General features: G+C 45.5%; 1 protein-coding gene across 1 annotated transcript in view; it reads left to right on the top strand.

Moving 5' to 3' along the window:
* RHBDL3 (rhomboid like 3) overlaps window positions 1-19,126 on the top strand; it is a 108,585-nt gene that overhangs the window by 31,310 nt on the left and 58,149 nt on the right. The window contains exon 3 of the mRNA XM_019494308.2: window positions 18,715-18,873. Coding sequence (XP_019349853.1) covers window positions 18,715-18,873 — 159 coding nt within the window. The remainder of the gene's footprint in view (window positions 1-18,714; window positions 18,874-19,126) is intronic.

The following is a 19,126-nucleotide window of genomic DNA, read 5'->3' as shown; positions in this document are numbered from 1 at the left end:
TGGTTTCATAATATTTGTTCAGGACAAGAAACATTAGGTATGCAGGGAGGACAAAGCTCCTGCTTGAGCTAAGGCACAGATGGGCACCTTACACTTACTCTTGAAATGCCTTAAAAATCATACCGTACATTTGATTTCCAGAAGGGGCGAGCTGTGCTGAAAGGGCAGAACAAGGAAGTGGAATGAGAGAAAATCTGTTTTTCTTTTGATTGCATTTACTGTCAAGCAGCATTCTGTTATCCTTTTCTCCCTGCCTTCTGTAGCCCCTTTTAATCCAGGGTGGTAGGTGAGTATGTTTCTAAGCAAGTTAAACATAATCATTAAATTAATTTTTAAATTATTATTAACAGCGTGAAAGATCTCAAAGTGTAGGATACCCTTTGCTTTGTAAGGGCTCAATTCTTGCCTGTGAGGTGGGTATCGTTAGGCTTATCTCACAGCTTTGAAATGGTGAATTAACCTCAAGATCCCACAGTCAGTCACTGAGTCCCCAGGCACATGCTTTTGGCACATAATTCTTCAATTGCCTCTGTGTGTGTAAAACCATGGACCTATATACCATTCTGGGAGCGAGGTGTGTGCACACTAATCCAGTTGTTTCACTGGGAGTGTGAGCTAGTCTGTTCTTCACTATGGGTCTCCATTCTTCCGTCTCTGTAATGGGTAGAGCTGGGTGAATAATAGAATTTTCTGGTTGTCTGGCACTTCCAAAAAACTAGGGAAATGGATGGGGGGAACTCTTCAATTCAGGCTAAATAAAACATTTTGCTCAACCCTCATCAGTCTGCTTTGAATTTCAACAGTGTTAACATTCAGAAAACTTAAAGAACATTTCAGAATGGAAAGTTCTGAACTGGGGAAGCTGAAATGCAGAAAACGCTGAATCTCAGAGCTTTTGATTTTTCCATATTATTTGTTTTTGGGGGGGGAACCCCAAAATCCAGAAAAAGCAACATAGAGACAGAGCAGCAACAAGTTGTTTTGCCCTTAGTGCAGCTGCAGTTTTTGCTGAAAGCAATGGTTTTGATGTATAAATTTTGCCTAGCTCTACACGTGGTCAAATAGTTCAGCTGTTTGAGATGTGGGGATGAAGATGATGTTAAGTGATGGGGACACAGCAAACTGCAACCCACCTTTAAAACTATTTCCCCTTCCAAGCCTGGACTGCCACCTGCCGTGTCCCTTGTGCTTCTGCTTTTAATTACCTTTGCTCTCGCATTTTCCTTTCCACCATGCCATTTTGTTGAATGGGGAATGCTTTCACGTGTCTGGCTCCTGCTGTTGCTGATTGAGTTGCGCAGGGTTCATGAGAACTCGGTGACTGGGAGCAAAGGAGTTGCTTGAGGTGGAGGGATTAGAAGGGGATGTAAGATGGTAACACTGTCTGCTCTGAGCAGCTTTTCTTGCTCCTGGATTAAAGTTCACGCAGTGTCACTTGCCACTCTGTAAAGCCTTGTCAAGTGATGTGGGAGACTGCTCTGCCTCTGCAGATTCACTTTGTACCATTCTGCTTTCTGTCTGCCTCATTTCTTCCCCCTTCTTCATCCACCATTCAAGCAGCATCTTTTACTCTGCCCCATTCAGGTCTCCCTTTGCTCTCTGCCCCATGAAATACTTTTCTGCCTTCAGAACCATTCATCTCCCACTTGGCTCATTCACATCTCTGCTTTCCTTTGCTCCATTCACCCCTGCATTTCTCCTAGCCAATCAAGGAGGTCTTCACTTCCTGTGGTCTTAACCAGTCCCCTTTGTGCCTTTTTAACTTTTCTGCACCAGCATCTTGTGGCTGATAACGTGCCCTCCTCATTGAATGCACTGTGCTGCAAAGTCTTCCTCTCCAGGGGCACAGTTCATCCACAGGAGCTGCACTGAGGGCAGCTGAGGCTCCCTATCTCTGTCTCTGCAGGCTAAATGATTTTCCAAGCACAGGCTCAGGCCTGCTGCCAGGGGAACACCATGAACAGGAAGGTTTGCTAAGCACAAGCTGCTGGAGTCTGCTTTCCTTTTCGTTCCCAGTTCTTTGATTCTTCTTGGTCTGTTTTATCCCTACACTTCAGGTTATGTCTATTGTTTCAGGCTACGTCAGCCTCTCATTCAGTTCCCTGGTGTCATGCAGGGTGTCTGTTCTAATTTCCCATCACCAAAGAAAATAATTCTCCTTCTCCTAGGACATCCAGGACCTGGAGCTTTCTGAAATCCTTTACCCTGCTGGCATCACCTTGCTATCCTTCCCACAATAACCTGCTGCTGGATTCCCTGGTGTGCTGGGACCACATCAGCTTTCCAAACCAGCTCAGGATTTGAAAGAGTATTGTGGGTGCCCTGCAGGAATTCACCTTGCTGGGTCAGTCATCAGCTAGTGTTCTTACTTCCAAGCCAGCACTAAACCTATAGTCCAGGCTGGTGTCTGGGGGAAGGGTCCCACTGATGAGACTCAGAACAGCTGATCTCCCATGTTCATTCACGGTGCTCTTTGTGAATGGCATCGCCCAGCTCTTACTGACCCTAGCATTGCGCCGACTTGTCTAATTCTACCAGGGGAGTTGAACCTGCTTTGTTATAACATGTCATGAAGACGGACTGGGATGTGTGCATGACTGTCAATTAAGTTGACTTGCCGTGGGCTGATCAAAGCCCCCTGCGTCTGACAGAGATGCTGTTCAATCACATCCGTTCCCGTAAACGAGGATTGCTGGGAGCACAGGGAATGGCGTCCAGAGGATAAGGGCCAGCAGGTGTCAGAGGAGCTGGGCCCCTTTTTTTTTTAAATCTCTGCAAATGCTGTTTACCATTTCAATATGAAGAATCCATTACAACCAACAAAAGAGGAGAGATGACTAGCGCCGGCAGGGTGAAGAAAAACCCCAAACAAAACGGTCTTTGCCTCTTCCTCAGAAAAAGGATTTGGTTGGCAAAACAAAAGCTTATTGTTGAGGAAGCTGTGAGTAAAATGTCTGCAGCTGTCTCATAAGGTGATAAGAAAGGTTTGATCCTTATCCTCCCGGGTAAGGAAATGGTGGCACTGGCAGGATGCTTTCCCCTTGGATAAGCTATTTGAAATGACTTCAGAACAGGCAGCAAGTGCTCAAGGGCAGTTCACAGTCAAGCCGGGCGGGTGTGCGAAGGCCGGTTTTCCTTAATCTGTGTGTTTGGCTCCTTCTGTATGTGGCCTGTATGTAGTTGTGTGAGAGGCTCAGCCTGAGAGCTGTTCTGTGCATTTGCTCTCTCTTGGAAGAACTGTCCTGTGTGCGACTTGGAGCAGGGGGAGCTGGAGCTTCTTCTTGCAGCCTCTCCAGGTAGATGTCTCAAAAGTGCTTGGCCTTTCCCACGTCCCTACCTTAGGAGCTAAGGATGCCCGTGCTCCAGCTTGCAAGTGTCAAATCCAGCAATGAGGGGGCGACTACTTTGGGTGCATGCCCAGCAGCTGGTCGCAAATACACCACAGACCAACATCTCATGAGTGTCTGCGGCAAGCTGCCCCAGACAGCTTTACTGCCCGGCTTGGCATGTGTGAATGGGAGCAGGTGGTTAAGGGTTGCTGTGCGAATGTAAGCATGCCACCATGTAGATACACTTGAAGACTCAAAGGCATTTTAAGGATGATACCCCTGTGTCTTGGTTTCTTTCTCAGTGAAATGGGAGTCTCACATAGTCTCAGTGCACTTCTATGAGGTGACTAGTATTTGTACTGCACTTTAGGATCCTTAGATGAAAGCTCAATAGTTGTGAAAGATCATTATTGTGCACATGTGTTAGCAGTATCACTAAAAGCCTACCTTAGAAGCTAAGAGACAGTTCTGTGGATGGCGAAGATGGAGTTGCAGAATTCAGCTCATTCCCACCCATAGCTTGTGCATTCAGTCTTTTGTGTGTTGGAGGTCTGCTGTGTGTTTGGACTCTGGGTACTGATGCAGTGCAAATAATGATGCATTTAGGGTTAAAAAAGATTGCTCAGTTGAAAAGGCAACACATCTCCAGGAAAGTGAGCTGGGTTCAGGTGATCCTTATAGAGGCCACTTGCATTCCTATGGCAGGGTCTTCCTTAAGGTAATAGCCACTCACTTGCAGTGATTTTGGCAAGTCTTGTGTCCGTTTGACACCCTAAGAGACAGAGAGGGTTTTCTCGAAGTCCTGCAGAAAAGAGAGTGGAGATCTGTAGTGTCGAGTCCCTTTCTGCAGCCACTAAACTCACAGCATGTTGTAGAAGCTAAAAAAAAAAAGCTGTAAAAAAAAAAAGCTCAATTTTTCTGATTCTTGTTTGGATTGGCTGCTCTCGCATTTGGGCAAGTCAGACTCTTAAAGTAAAACTCTGCCAGAGAAGCCATCAAGAGGGAACGCACACCACAAAGCAGTTCCTTGAAGCCCTTCAAGCAGAGAGTCGGTACGAAGAGGTTTGCCATGAATTACTCATGAGTACATTTCCAGGAGCAACAACCAGTTTCAAAATAGCTTCTAGCCACCTGTCTCTGTGTTATGGCAGTAACCCCAGTGGTTGTCTTCTGATGCTGCAAGCAGTGAAAGCTGGTTCACAAATGTTAAATGAGACAAATTAAAGCAATTAATGTTGTCATCCCTTTGACTTCCCGTGGAACTGGCCTACTGCAAGTGTTTGGAGATGGCTCCATCACACACCTAATTCTGCATACACCTGCAACATCACATGGAGTGTAGTTGCAGTCAACGCTCCTCTGCCTGTGGCTGGCACTATACTCTCTCTTCCCATTTATTCTGTAGGGCAGATAAACTTCCATCAAGACACTCACAGACAGTTTGTGGCCCTGTGGTTGAGCAAAGCTTGACATGAAGTCAGTATAAGTTCAGTTTGTTTCCCAGGCAGCTTCATAGGAGGTTAGTTTGGGCCTTGGCTCCCTAGAAGGAGCAAGGTTGACATTCCACCATAGGTGAGATCTTTTTTTTCACATCACAAATGTGTGAGGATAAGGATGCCAGGGCTTCTGTGCATTAGAAGGGGAGCCTGTTGATTGATTAATTTGGTTCCTTGGAATCGTGACTCATGTTGACAGAGCTAAAAGAGAGCAATGTGGTCACGTAACCTGACCTCTGAATCGCTCGGACCACACAACTGCTCCGTGTTTGTTTGTGTTTGAATGCTAGTATATCTTTTAGAAAGACATGCATCTTGGATTAAAAATGTCTGGGGATGGGGAGCCTGCCACAGCCCTTGGGAAGCTGCTCCAGTGGTCAGGTACCCTCATGGTTAGAAGTGTTTTTAAAATGATGGCCTGCATTCCATGCGCCTCGACATATTACTTTACCTTCTTTTTTGGCTGTATTTAAATTCAGACGGTTTGCTTATTCCCAGCGTACCAAGCCATCTGGGTCACCCTATATCAGTGACCTTTCCTCTTTGTTATTTACCTTTCCTCCAATCTAAGTATTGTCTGCTAACTGGATGGGCATCTGGCTGGGGTCATCTGACCCCACCACTCTTTCCTGCCCAGGCAGGGGGTCGGACCCGATGATCTGTTGAGGTCCCTTCTGACCCTAGCATCTATAAATCTATGAAATTTTCTGTAAATATGTTACTGACAAGTTGATTATTTCTTCTGATGAAAATTCCCACCCCCACGAGACGTCACTAGAGATACCTCCAATTGGTGATGATTTGTTGTTCCATTTACATATTGAGACAGATCTGATGGGCACCCTTCAAGTGGATTAAAAAAACAGGCTACATTGCTATTGTATCATTCTTATTTCTTAAACTGTTGTGTGGTACAAAGTCAAGTATCTTGCAAAAGTATAAGTATTATGTATTATATTAGCTCTGCAATCTTTCTCCCCCAAATATGTAATCTCATGAAAAATAGCTCAACAGAATCATTTTTCCATAAAGCTATGGTGACTGTCACTAAATTATATTACCCTTCATTAATTCTTTATTATCCAAGTCCAATATCAGCTTCTCCTTTATTTTGTCTGGGGTTGATGTCAGGCTGACAGGCCTCTCTCATTACTGGGATTGTTCCATTTTTCATCTTAAGCACAATATTAGTGCTCTTCCAGTCAGTTTTGGTACACAAAGTAATGTTTGTGTATATGGCTAATATCCCTTGCACAGGCATTGAGAAACTTAGCTAATGGTTGTAAGATATTTCAAGATCCCCTAGTGCAAAGCTGATGTAAAGGTACAAAGTATAGATCTTGGAACTTCCCCAGTCTTCCAAGTCTTATTGCAAATCAACATTAATGGTCCAAAGAGCTCCTTGGCCTGCTTTCTAAAATTTCTGGATGCAAGTTGTTTGGACTTGCTGATTTGATAATATCTAACTTTAGCAGCTGCTATTTAACATTCTCCTGAGTTACTGTTGGAAAGGAAAGCATTTCATCATCCTAGGACATAGATACATCATCTGGCTTTTTCCCAAGCACAGAACACAAATATTTATTGAACACTTCTGTCTTTTCTGCATTACTATTGACCATTCTACTATTTCTGTATAGTAATAAGCTAATATTGTTAAAGGAGAAGAATTCTTTTGTCATCTTTGACCTTGTCTATGCTAGAAAAACTAGTGCCCCTGTTCTAGTTATGGCTTGCCTGTACTAGTGACGGCAACAGGAAGCCTTATCTATCTAGGGAATTTTACAGAACTAGTGCAGGTTTAGTTATCCTGGTTGTAAGAAGAGATCTAACTGCAGATGTCTACAATAGGGCACCAGATGATCTGATCTTAGCACTGTCAATATTTTTGTGAATTCCCCTAATATGCTATGCTACTGTGATGATATCTTAGCCACAACGCTTACTCTGTGCCTACAAGAGTTGGTGTTTGCATATGCAGTTAAACACTACATATCACCCCCAGAAGTGACTGCACTTCAGGTCGGGGAGAGGTGGTTTCCTTGTACCATCCCTCACCAACCTTGCAGGAGAGCTAAGAAATCTACTGCTGCTGAACAATTTTGAGGTTCTTTGATGAAAATTGCCAGAGATGCAGGACAGGTTTAACAGTGGTATGTGGTAGTAACCCTTGTGAATATGAAGCATCTGGATACAATCCATATAGTACCCATATACTATACATAGAAGTAGGTTAGACTTTTCACTGCCGCATGTTGTTTAGAGGCCAAAAACCTAAAAGGATTCAATGAGAGATGGGACATTTGTAAGAACACCAAGAATTCTCTAAGTTGTAACAATTAATACCAACACATTCAGAAAAGGGTATTAAATCTCATATTTTAGGCCTTAAGACAAGCCCTTATAAAATAAAGTAAAATTTAATATGAAAGCTGCCTGTCCAGGGCTCCCACAGGTTTTGAAATACCTCATGATGGCCACTGGCAAGGACTGGAGACTGAGCTACATGAACCCCAAGCATGCTGCAATCTGGTGATTCCTCCCTTTGTATGATCTGTGAACTGTGCAAGAAGCTCATTAAAGTTGAAGAATGTGGTTATCTCTTCCCTGGTTCTCAACATTCCCATCTCTGATCCAATTCCTGATTGCAGATCATTATAATTTACACTGCAGTAATAACTAGAAATCCCAGCCAAGATGAGGTCCCATGGTTCAAGCTATATATCATAAGACCTGTTTTGGCTCCATAAAAAGCTGACACTCTAAGTGACAGAGCTCAGACTAGTACCCCTGTCTGCTGAGTCTCAGTCCTGTGCTCTCTCTAGTCTCCCATTAGTGCTAGGACTTTTGCTGCATCTGAAGATGCTTAACCTGATGCGATGTGCTGTACTCCCAGTGTTGCACAGAATTAAAAGTTTTATTTCTCACTCAAAAATAAAATCACTTCCTAGTCCGGCTCCATCCCTTTATCCATTAGTCTTAATGCACTTGCATCAATAATAGAAGAGGCAGAAGCAGAGCTGGGGGTGGCTCTGTTTTTAAGCACATCCCTTGGCATTAGGAGTAGGAGCATCTCCTGCCATCCTTGCAGAGTTGTTAGTAATATAATTGTCTTTCTCATTTGCATCCCACTTCACTGCTAATGGGGCTGCCTTTATTTGCCCCAGTTCCCTTTCTGGAAGGCATTCTACTCTCCAGAGCTGGGGGTGCTGGAGTATTTAGTATTGTTTTTGTTCCGTGTGATATCAGCACCGCCTGGGAACAGAGGGAGTGGGATCACAGGTTGACCCCTCCTGAGATGTTCCTTGAAGTACTGCCAACAGGCTGACCAGAAGACATCCAGAAGGACTGTTATAAGGAGATCATATGATCCCAATTGGAAAAAGGCTAAGCTCAAATTCAGCAAATCTTGTGTTTTGACTGCATGCCCCTTATTAGTGTGGACTGGACTTGCAGGAAGGGTGTGTCTGCATGGCGTGTAGGGAGACCCATACTCACGCTGAATGTTGTGCTGTGCAGAGATACTGCCTAGGTCCCAGAGGCAGCGCAGTTGTGTCAGTGCAGCACGATCTGGGCAAATGCTGTCAGCAGAGATAGGACTGTATGTGTGCAAGGCTTGGATGTACTGCTTCTGGTTCTGGAGCTAAGCTGGGTTGCTATGCTGTGTTGCATTGTGCCATGTAGATGTATCACAAGCTCCAAACAGGCAGAGGCAGGGCTAGCAAAGGGCTTTGCACTGAATCTGAGCCTGGCGCACAAAGTTTGGACATACTTTATGGATCTTGAGTTTCGGGGAGCCGGGTGGCAGGTTCTAGGCTGGATATAGCTGGAGGTGCCCCAAGCTGATGAGTTCAGGCCTGTATAGGACCTTTCCAGAAACTAAACCAAACCCCTGGTTTTGAGGATTGGAGACTTGGAGAGTTCTGTGGTTCAGGCTAGGATCTGAATTTCCATAAGGCTCAGTGGGGGCAGGGATCTAGTGCAGGCCCAAATCAGTGGGACCCCGATCCAAGCCACTTTGGAAACCTGCCTCACAAGGCTGTGTCTGTAAAATCTGCAGCCTCCCGTTGCCTCTGGGGAGCAAGCTGATCTATTTCTGTTCTCCCACTCGTCAGCACCCGAGGGACTTTTGCCCATTACTCATACTGTGCAGTTGTAGTTCACCTTCCATCCATGGATCTCAACGCAGTTTATAAATATATGTGGCTTATGTCTCACAGGTGCTCTCTCTGGGACATATGTGTTACCTCCATGGGGAGATGTGGAAACTGAGACAAAAACAGCCTGAATGACATAATTCAGCTCTCTGGATCCCATCCCCTAACTGTCAAGCCATCCTTTGTGTCTGAGTAGCAATCAAGGGGAGGATGGAGAGGGGAGGTCACAGCCTAATGGAAAACCTGTCCCTTGTGTACATCACGGTGGTGTAAATGAGGGGCTTTCACACTAGATTTCAGCAGCTGGTAACATCATGGGCTGGGTGACAGGGGGTTCCCCTTACACTCCTTCAAGAGCAAACAAGCTAGAGCAGAAGTTAATCTTGTTTGTGCCTCCACCTGGTGGCTGTCTGGACCGTGATCCCTGCCAAGCCAGGTTACCCTGACCTTTGACAAAAGGGAAAGGTTAGTTCAACAGCTGTTTCCTGTGTGGCTTATACATTGTTTAACCAGCCAGTTGCCACACACTTCCCCACACTTGTCCATGGGAGGAAGATGCCTCTGCTATGCAAACAGCTGCCAGCCCAGGTGAAGCCCAACTGGGGTGGCCCCAGTATTCAGGCAGGCAGTTTCTCTGAATCCTGCTGTTGAGAGCTGGCGCTGTCCAGCGTGCCTGCCTGGTGATTTAGTGAAGATATTACCTCCTCACTTAAATGTTATCTGGCTTTTGAGAGCTGGTTGATGTTTCCAGCCCTCCGGTTCATCTCAGGTCAAAGCAATCTCAAGTGCACTAGAAGTGTAATAGGACGGCACTTAATCACTTTGTGCTGCCTGTGCACTGTTGGTTAAATTCATTATTTACAGGAAGAGAGGGAGTGCCTTGGTGGATGCAGCGCTAATGCTTTACTGCCTGGATTCGAAGTGACTCAGAGGGTATGACTCTATTAAGTGTGTGGGGCATGGACCAAAGAAGAGGGGCATCTCAGACTATGCTTTGCAGAAAACCCAGCCCTCCCTCCTCTCTGGGTAACTTCTCTCCATCCACTGTCAGCCTCCCACTACCAGAGATGAGAGCAGGATCCTTAGGGCATTGGGAAGGTCCTTGCATGTGAACTGTGGCAAATTTTTGCTACAGCAGCTTTTGCTGCTGTCCTCCTGTTTGGATGATTGGATGGGCTTTGATCTGTAGCCTTGTCGGTGCTTTCATCTTTATCAGACAGCTAATGCTGCATATCCTACCAGTGTGTACAAAAGTCATAAAATACCATGTGGGCTCTGGCTGATTCTCAGTACAAATTCAGAGATGCCTGAGGGGGAAGACCCACCTCTGTTTTGGGAAGATTTCTTGCCTGTCTTCTATGAACTTTCAGTGCTCATGTGACATCGTTAGGGTATGGCTGTAGGTCTCCTTGTCTGGGTACTTCTTGCCCCATTTCCATTCCATATAAATGCACCACAAAAGCTCTTGGGAGCAAGAGAGATATCAGTCTTTCCAGTTGAGGGAGTCTTTTCAGATGGAAGAAGAGAATCGCACAGATAAAGGTCACCTGAGGAAGTATCTTGCAGAGTTGGGAACTGGACTAACATCTCTTCATCCCCCACCCCAGGTCCAAATCAGCAGCAGATGTGGAACCAGAGCCAGGAGTCCTGATTGCCCAGTCCATGCTCTCGCCAGATGTGGAGATGTCATTCAAGGGTGATATCTTTTTTTCTCCTGCCAAGGCAAAGTCTCCTTAACTGGAGAAAGAATGGGACAGGATGAACACTCGGTCCCTGGGCTTGATCGGTCACCCTCAAGCTACCAGGGGCTCCCACCTCATGCCCATGCTGCCTGTGTCTCCTCCACTGCTCTTTTCCCCGCATGCATTTGTGATTGGCCGCTGAGTTGCACTTCATCCTCATTCAAATGAGCTCTTGGCTGCGGAGAGGAGTAGCAGCCTGTTCTGTGGGAAGCGTGTATGATTTCCCAAGATACCGGCCCACTGGTTAGCAGCAGTGTGTGTGTCTGTGACCCCCACCCTACTTGTGCACTCAGCCATGGCTGATGTGTCTTTAATTAAAGGGGCAGGACAGTTTGAGGTCCAAGATTCAGTTTTGAACACTTCCTCTTTCTTCTTTAAAGCTCCCTTCTGTTCCTAGTGGTTTGGCTGGAGCATCTAACCTTTAATGGAGAGGTTAATACAAGAAGTGGAAAAAGTATCTGCAGTAATTGTTGGGGGGTGGAGAAGAGAAAAACAAGGGGCTCAAGTCTGGTGGTTGTTATGGTCATTAACATATTTACATTTTTGCTTAAGAGCCTGGTGGGGGATCAAGGGAATTAGGGATAATTGTCATTGAAATGCAGAGGAAACCTTGCATGAAATTGCCCTTAGTGCCCTATTGTGCGAGAGGGCTTCCAGCCTTCCCCACCCCTCCACCCCACAGCAGCTGAATTGCATTTGTTTCCTGAAGAATAAAGGCGCAAGCAGAAATAACGCAGCTCTGCTTAAAATAGGAAGCCCCTGTGTTGACTCGGGTGATGTGCGAATTTGCCTGAGAAATGCTCCCAGTGGAGGTTAGGCATTGGAGCTGAGGGTAGGCTGACTGGCTGCTGTCAGCTGGGACTTGCCATCACAATGGCATTGGAGATGCCAGCCCTGCCCTAAAGGCTGAGTGCTGTTGATACGTTACCTATGGACAAGTACTTGAGGCACCTGGTCAAGGTCAGTGTCTTCCTTTGCAACCCATTAATTGGGAAGGGGGAGCTTCAACTGTTCAGTTACGTCTCATTTTTATCAGGTCAAGAGAGATACATTGTGAAAAAAATCTATTACTTCCTCTTTTTTTTTATTCAGCTGCTCTTTCAGAATAAGGGGTAAAGTGTTTTTAGGTCTTCTGGTGTTTTGAGTGGGACAGTGAAGTTCAAGTCATCTGGATTTTGTAACACATGAGCAAGCCCAGGAAACAGAGAGAGACAAACAAAAGGGCTGCAATTGAGTTGGGGCTCAAAACAAAATGGTATAGATGCAGATCATCCCAATTGTGGTTTGGTCCTATCAGAAAGATGGAGGCCATTTGTTGAAATTCAGACCGGAGTTGTTTGCAACTTGAATTTTCATTTTTTCTGGTTGTTCAGATACAAAGTTTTGATTCAAGCTCATTGCTAACCAAGAGTGATGAATGAATGCAGATCATAATAATGCAAGGACAGGCTTGCTGTTCTGCTCTAAGAATAGAGTTCCTTCCAGTTACAACATGTTTCAGATGTGGCCAAAAATAACAGCTACCTGCTGATGTTCCTTTGATTGGAGTGGAGCATTCCTGGGGAAAACACAGCGAGAGAGTGATGTGGAAAGTATTGGTTATTTGTGTGCAAGCCTGGTGGACATTTTCTGACTGGAGATCCCTTTTAATTACCACCAGGGACTTCAGAGGCCTGCCTGCCTGTCTGTCTGTCTGTCTGGAAAGTTAGCTAGCTGATAAACACAGATGCAGATGGTATTGGTTTGAATAACAGAATCAGATCTGTTTTGTCTCCAGCGTAGGATATCACAGTAGTTGCTAGAATGAGTGTTTTGAAGTGATGAAGTTCTGCTATATAACAGTCAGTCATTGTTGCAAATGGTTCTGTAATGCTTCAAAACGTAGCAGGTATCCATGATTTCTCTTAATAGCTCTTTTTGTTTATGAGGAAATATCCTTCATGTATTTTTAAGGCATGTACATATTTCCAAGAGGTGTTGCTAACTCGTCTGCATGCAGCTTGCTTTCTCAGAATCGAAGAATGAGGTGGGGGGCATGGCCAGGGAGGGAACCCCACAACCTCACAGTTGTGGAGATGGCGAAACCTATGTAAAGTAAATGGTATCATCCTCAGCCGGAGAGATCCTATTATTTGAATTTAACAATAGAGTCAAACAATTCAAGTCAAAGGACCCCATTGGGGTCAAATGTTATCAGTTAGCAAGCGTAAATACACTAGGACGTATGGGATCACAGGCATCAGAGCCAGGAGTGACTTGATGACTGAGTTTATTTGCTTTTGCCAGGGCAGCAGAAGTTCCTTCTAACAAAATTATATTGAATATTATGTCAATGGTTGGGGAGCACAGAGTTAGGCCAGCCTTTGGGTCACAGTCAAGGCCAAGAGGCGTGAGATGAGATGAGAAATCCAAGCTTGGATCTGGTGTATTAGGATCTACTGTTGCAACTTAATGCAATATAGCAGGGCTGACTGTGTAGCATGAGGTTCTGCTCTTCCCCATGGTTTAGGAAATTTGGATTTAGGGATTAGTTTTAGGCCACATTGTAATAGTAATTTCTGACAAACTGTCCCTCTGGGGTTGGAGAGTCTTTGGGAAGGTATGACACACCGCAGGGTGCACTGTCAGGATGTGACAGACATGGCACCTGCGGGAAAACATACAGCGTTGCCTTCCAGCAGGTCACTTGTTGGCTTTGTTTCCAGTAACTGTCCATCTCCCCAGAAAAACTCCTGCATTGGAAAAGCTCTTCCACCAACACAACAATGTGCGAACAGTTTCAAGGTGGCCGCCTCTTCCAGCACACACACCTTATTTTAGACAACTCCATCCACAGGAAACAACAGCAATAAAAAGGGAGTTTCCAGCAGGTAATTGAAGCTGGGAGTAACTGTGGAGAATTTGAAGCTCAATCCAGAGAGACTGTTATTGCAAAAGAAGCAATGGGCTAGCCCTATTCGAGAGCAGTACAGTGAGAAGGGTAGCAGCCCAATGCTGAAGATGCACAAGCCGGCTAATTAGAGTTGGGGCTAGCTGAGTGAGAGCCGGGTCTGTGCATACGCGTGTTGCCTCTGCCAAACAGCGTGCCTTGTGCTGAGGTCAGTTCTGCAGCTGCTTTACTCAGTGGAAAGCACTGTGCCAGATTATGTGGGTGGCAGGCTGCTCCTTGTGCCCCCTGGGCTGCTGGCCAAGCTGTGTCCAATCCAGCTCAGGCAAGTGGTTCAGGCGTCAGACTGGCTTTTGTTCACAGTTGGGGGGGAAAAGAGAGAGGATTGGCAAAACCTTGTTGCTTTTACCAAGCTCGCTTTCGTGTACGAAATGTTGCCATGGCAAGATGGCTCTTGGGCTGATATTCCTCTGTCTGTCCTGCTCTCCTTCCATCTCTGAATCCAGCCAACAAGCTTGATATCATTATCTACAAAGAGGGGCCAAGTGGGGAGCACAACATCAAGTTTGGAAAATCAAAGGCAAATCTCCCAGCAACTGAGCTGGCGGAGACTCAACTGATTCTGAGTTACTGCGCGGGAGTCCAGTTGCTTGTATTTGTTAGCTGTCAAGACTAAAAAGCAACGTGTTCAGTTCAATGCCAGTTTGGGCTCTGTTGTAATCTGCTGCTTGTCACGTTTCAGATGTTGCTGCTTCTTGACGAGGATACAAGCTCTTTGTGCTTCTGTCGGGAATAACCCTGATGTTTACTTTTGGAGGGCAACCAATTTAAATGGCTGCCCCCAGAGCGGGGAATGAGGGTTACCTAGCATAAGTTTATATGTTTTGCCAAGATGATGCTTTTTGGTCTCAGCCCAGTTTCCAAGAGACAAAGGGGAAGGGAGTCAGCTTCAAAGATATCACAGTACCTGGCAAAAAAACCTACATTGCAGGTAATGTTCGTGCCAGGTCAGGAACATGACATTTTAGAAGGGCTGATGTAGGGTGGAAGCTGTGTGGGGTCACAGGCTAACCCTTTGCTGTGGATCTGCAGAGGGTGTCAGTCTAGTACAGAGGTCAGCAACATTTTGGGAGCAGGGGGCCAAAATTACCCAGCTTAGTCCAAGCTGGGCTGGCCCTTCCTATCCAGCTGCCTATCTCCCTGGTGCCTGGCTGCCATTGAGGCAAAACTCCCTGATGCTGAAATGCAGCCGAAGTCCTGGCTTCACAGGCTGGATCTAATGGCTCTGCAGGCTGTTGGCTGCCAACCACTAATCAGGAGGGTTTTCAGTCCAGCAGCACCAAAGAAAGAAATAGAAAATATAGCTATGGACTCAAAGCTACAAAGTCCTTGTAGCGCTCCCAAACTGGGTTAAAGAATCATTGCAGTTACAGCTGGGAAAGGTCTGTGGCATCATCTTCCTTCACCGGTGCAGTGACTGGTGGCAATGACACTGGGATTCCTTGAAAAGTTTGCAGAATTCGTTTCTCTAAGAGGATCATTAGTTTCCATGGTGTGGACCAGGTACTGACACTTGGCGTGCCATGAATGCTGATCTATTGCCAAGCGGTGCAGTGTGTTTACAAGGAACACTGCATTTCTCTGTCCCTGGTGCTTGATGATACCACCATGGGTCAGTGAACTTGGGTGACACCAAGCAATTCAGTGAACTCCAGTCTTCAGCAAATGTCAAGTGCGGTCTGCAGATTTTCAGTGAAAGCAGCGGTTTCAGAACCAGGGGTCACGACTCTGTAGGGGGACATAACATTTATGAGTGGAATTGCAAGTCCAAGAGAAATTCAGCTGCAGGAGAAAGGCAGCAACTGGAAGAAGGTCTGCAAGCCTAGAAGTGGGGTCAGAAAGGGAAAAGTTTGGGAACTGCTGAGTTAAAGTTAGCAGGTTGCTGCTGTGAGCCCGAGCATAGCTCAGTTTGCCTGCTACAGCTGCCACTGGGAACCAAGGCTTTCTCCTTTACCAACATTTCTGGTAAAAGTGGGGAATTCATTCCAGATTTAATGTGGGACTCCCTTTCTACTGTGTGTTTCAGAAAACAAATCAAAGTGGCACGTGGCTGCCTTGTTATTTTGGCTTTAATGTATTGTTTATCTCCCTGGCTCACTTTCCCAAGAACCTCTTTATAAGATGTCTAGATGTAAAAGTCCCTTCAGCAATAAAAGCACTTATCTGTTTTAGAAGGAACCATAAAGAAGATGCTTTTTGCTTTTCCATTTTCTGTGTTGTGCATAAAGGAGGCTTTAAGCAGAGATGAAATTATTCTTGCTTTGCAAAAGGTGTGAATAAATACAGATGTGAAACTATGCTTTGGATAATGTCTCTCATATTGATTGCATTCCCTATGCACTTAACTGTCCAAATACAAAATTAAAAAAAGTGCAAAGTGAGAAAAAAATTAAGATTCAGAGGGAAAGAAGAAAAGGGTCTGATTTCAGCTGAGGTTTGAAATGAGATTCAGAGCTAGTAAGATGGAAAGCTGTGTAAAGGTTGTTCAATATGGCAGAGGCTGGCTCCGGCAGGAGCGGCCCATGGAAACCAGACCGGTGCTAGTGGAGCAGAGGGAATAGATAAGGGTCCCACAGGGAGGCAACTTTGGTGTGAGCCTTTCAATTTGGTTCAGTATGTCTGGGATTTCCATTACTCTCACAGACTGTTCTGGCTTCAAGAGCAGCAGTCCCTCTGATTGAGAACAGAAGAGAAGCCTGAGCTGAGGAGCTCTGACGTCCTAGCTCCCCTGCTCCTCTGAGAATCACCCCGACCACAATGTGCCTCCTGGTTCTCTTCCTCTCTCCCAAAGTTGGTTATGAGCTCCAAAATTAGACAATGGCTCTCCTATGAACGGTTTGAGTGGGGAAGGTTGAGGGCTCTGGGACTGGCCAGTTGGAGTGGCAAAATTCAATGGCTTTGCAATTAAGATCCTATCAGGATATGTTTCTGTCCAGGACTATGAGTAGTAAAACAAACTAGCTCTTGTGTCCATGTGAACATATTGCTGCCATTCAGTAGCTAGATCCATTCAGCTGCATCAGCCACATTGTGCTGCTCAGAGTGGAAGGGGAGATGCTCTGTTAGCCCCAGTGAAGGAAGGGAGGGAAAGCTCCAGTGCTGGTGGAAGCAGTCAGACCTGGTTCTATCCCTGCTCCTGGAAAGCCCCAGTTATTACCCATCATGGTAACAACTGGGGAGTTTTGTTATAGATTTGTTAAGATTTGTTGTTATAATAATAATAATAATAATAATATATTGATCTCTTTATTTTTGGTTTAATAACACTGAAATTCTTCAGCTGTGCAGTGTTTCTTGACCTATCCCTAGGAGAGGAAAAATGATTGGCTTTAAGGGGGACAATATGAATGCAGAAGTGCACCTGTGAATGAGCTGAGATGATGCTTACTTGGTTTAGTTTCACTTCGGTACAGAATTTTTTTCATAGATTTTTTTCAAGGCCAGTAAGGAAGCATTTTGATCCCCTTATCTGACCTCTATAGCTCCAGCCTGAGAACCCAACCTATTAATCTCTGCCTCAAGACCTTAGTTCTTGGCTGCATTAGATGGTAACTTTTAGGAAGACATCTACTCGTGATTTAAAACCGAGTGATGGAGAATCCACTACATTGGTTAAATCCCCTCAGTGCTACGTGCTCTTTTTTCTAGACAGAATTTGTTTGGCTTGGGCCGTTGTCTGTTAGACTAAGAGAGCTCTGCATTCAGATGCTAATAGTTACCAAAATGTGTCTTAAACCTTTCTTAGATAAAAGATTTCTTGGATAAACTGAACTTCATTCTCACAGTTTAAAGCAACTTTTTCAGACCTCGACTGATTTTTGGTTCTCCGATTGGATCGGTCTCATGTTGTTGTGCACAATTTTAAATGGCTCTTCTGTTCCACTTCTGATGAAGCACCTGCATTTCAGTGACCAGTGAGGTCTGGTAGCATTTTTCAAGCACTCTGAGATCTTTTATGGTGAAAATGTTCTACGTGTGATGTAAGTTATGTTGTTTCCTTGCCCAGTGTTTGATAGGATAAGGAGTCTGTAAACCTCCAGCTCTCTGGCTGCATGCCTGGAGGTAGCAACTGTCTGCAGCTAGTCTTAACTTTACAAATAAGAGGAAAGAAAAACCACAGAAACTAACACCCAGTTAAAATAATTCAAGGGCCAAAGCAAAGCAATGCATTCTTTGGTCTTGGTTGCCTTGTATTTGCTTTGAAAGGCAGACTCCATTGTGAACAGTCCTGAATTTTTAGGACAAGGCAGGGCTGTAGGGAGTGAGGGGGAGAGGTTGACTTAAAGGGGCTGATGAGAACAAGGACTTCTGTACCTCAGCTCACTGAACCTGGTCAGCATGAGACTGGGTGGTTATTCCCAAATGCCATGTTAATTCAAGAGGCTCAATTGTGTCCCACAATCTGGATTTGGAATGGACTTTGCAAAGCCAGACAGTAGCAACCTGGCAGCAAATAACCTTGATTACTGACAGGTTGGCATGGACATCACCGCCAAAGTCCAGCCTGTAGTCCAGGGTAACGCATTACATTTTCAAGGAGCTGAACTCTTGGATTGGGAGAAAGCAGAGCTGTAAAGGGAGAACTGACCTAGTTAGAAATGAGAAGTGTTTCTTCTGGCTACAGACTTGTGGTGATCATGCAAAACTGTTGGCTGCCAAAGACCTGGAGCCTGCTCTCTAGGCAAGTACAGAGCCCTTTCTAGGGGCCTAGCTGGGGTATCACTCTTCCCCAGACAGATCAGAGACAAGGTCTCAGACAGTATTTTCATACTGGTGGTCCAGGGCTGTCTGGCACTAGTTGGGTGATGGTGCATAGATTCTCTCCAGCTCTGAAACAATCTGCAGATCTACTGGCAAGAGTAATGATCTGAAATGAAGCTGTGTGGCCCATTAGCCAGGGACACTTCACAGAAGCATGCTGTGCAGGGTGAGAACAGCCCTCCCCATTGGGCTGCAACAGATCCTGGACCACAAGGAGCCACAAATTGCATGTGGTGTGAAATTACCCAGCAAGTAACTTTTGCTCTTTCCCCTCCCTTTCAGTTCGACCCTGAGAGCACTGGATACATCAGCACCGAGAGATTTCGAGGCCTCCTTCAACGGCACGGCTCCGAGCTGGACCCGCACAAGCTGGAGGTTCTCTTGGCTTTGGCAGACAACAATTCTGATGGGAAGATCTGTTATCAGGACTTTGTCAACCTGGTAAGTGATTCGGCAGGGGGAGCACCTTGCAGCCCTAGTCTGGATTTGGTTTGAAATGCTGAAGAGCGAGGGATGTTGCCTTTCTCCCTCATTTCAGGAAAGCAGATTTTTTTTGCCTGCATCCTTGGCTGGGCTTTTCAGAAGCATTAGCCCAGTATTAGCTTACCTTTGATGTCACTGAAAGAACTCCCTTCGACTTCAGTACAGTCAGGCTGACACCAAGCACTTCTGTAAAGTCCACTCTGCAGCCCTG

The sequence above is a fragment of the Alligator mississippiensis genome, chromosome 8 (assembly GCF_030867095.1).
Source record: "Alligator mississippiensis isolate rAllMis1 chromosome 8, rAllMis1, whole genome shotgun sequence".
NCBI classification, from domain to species: domain Eukaryota; kingdom Metazoa; phylum Chordata; order Crocodylia; family Alligatoridae; genus Alligator; species Alligator mississippiensis.
Note: the sequence above shows the minus strand (reverse complement) of the source record. Positions and strands in the feature narration are given on the sequence as shown.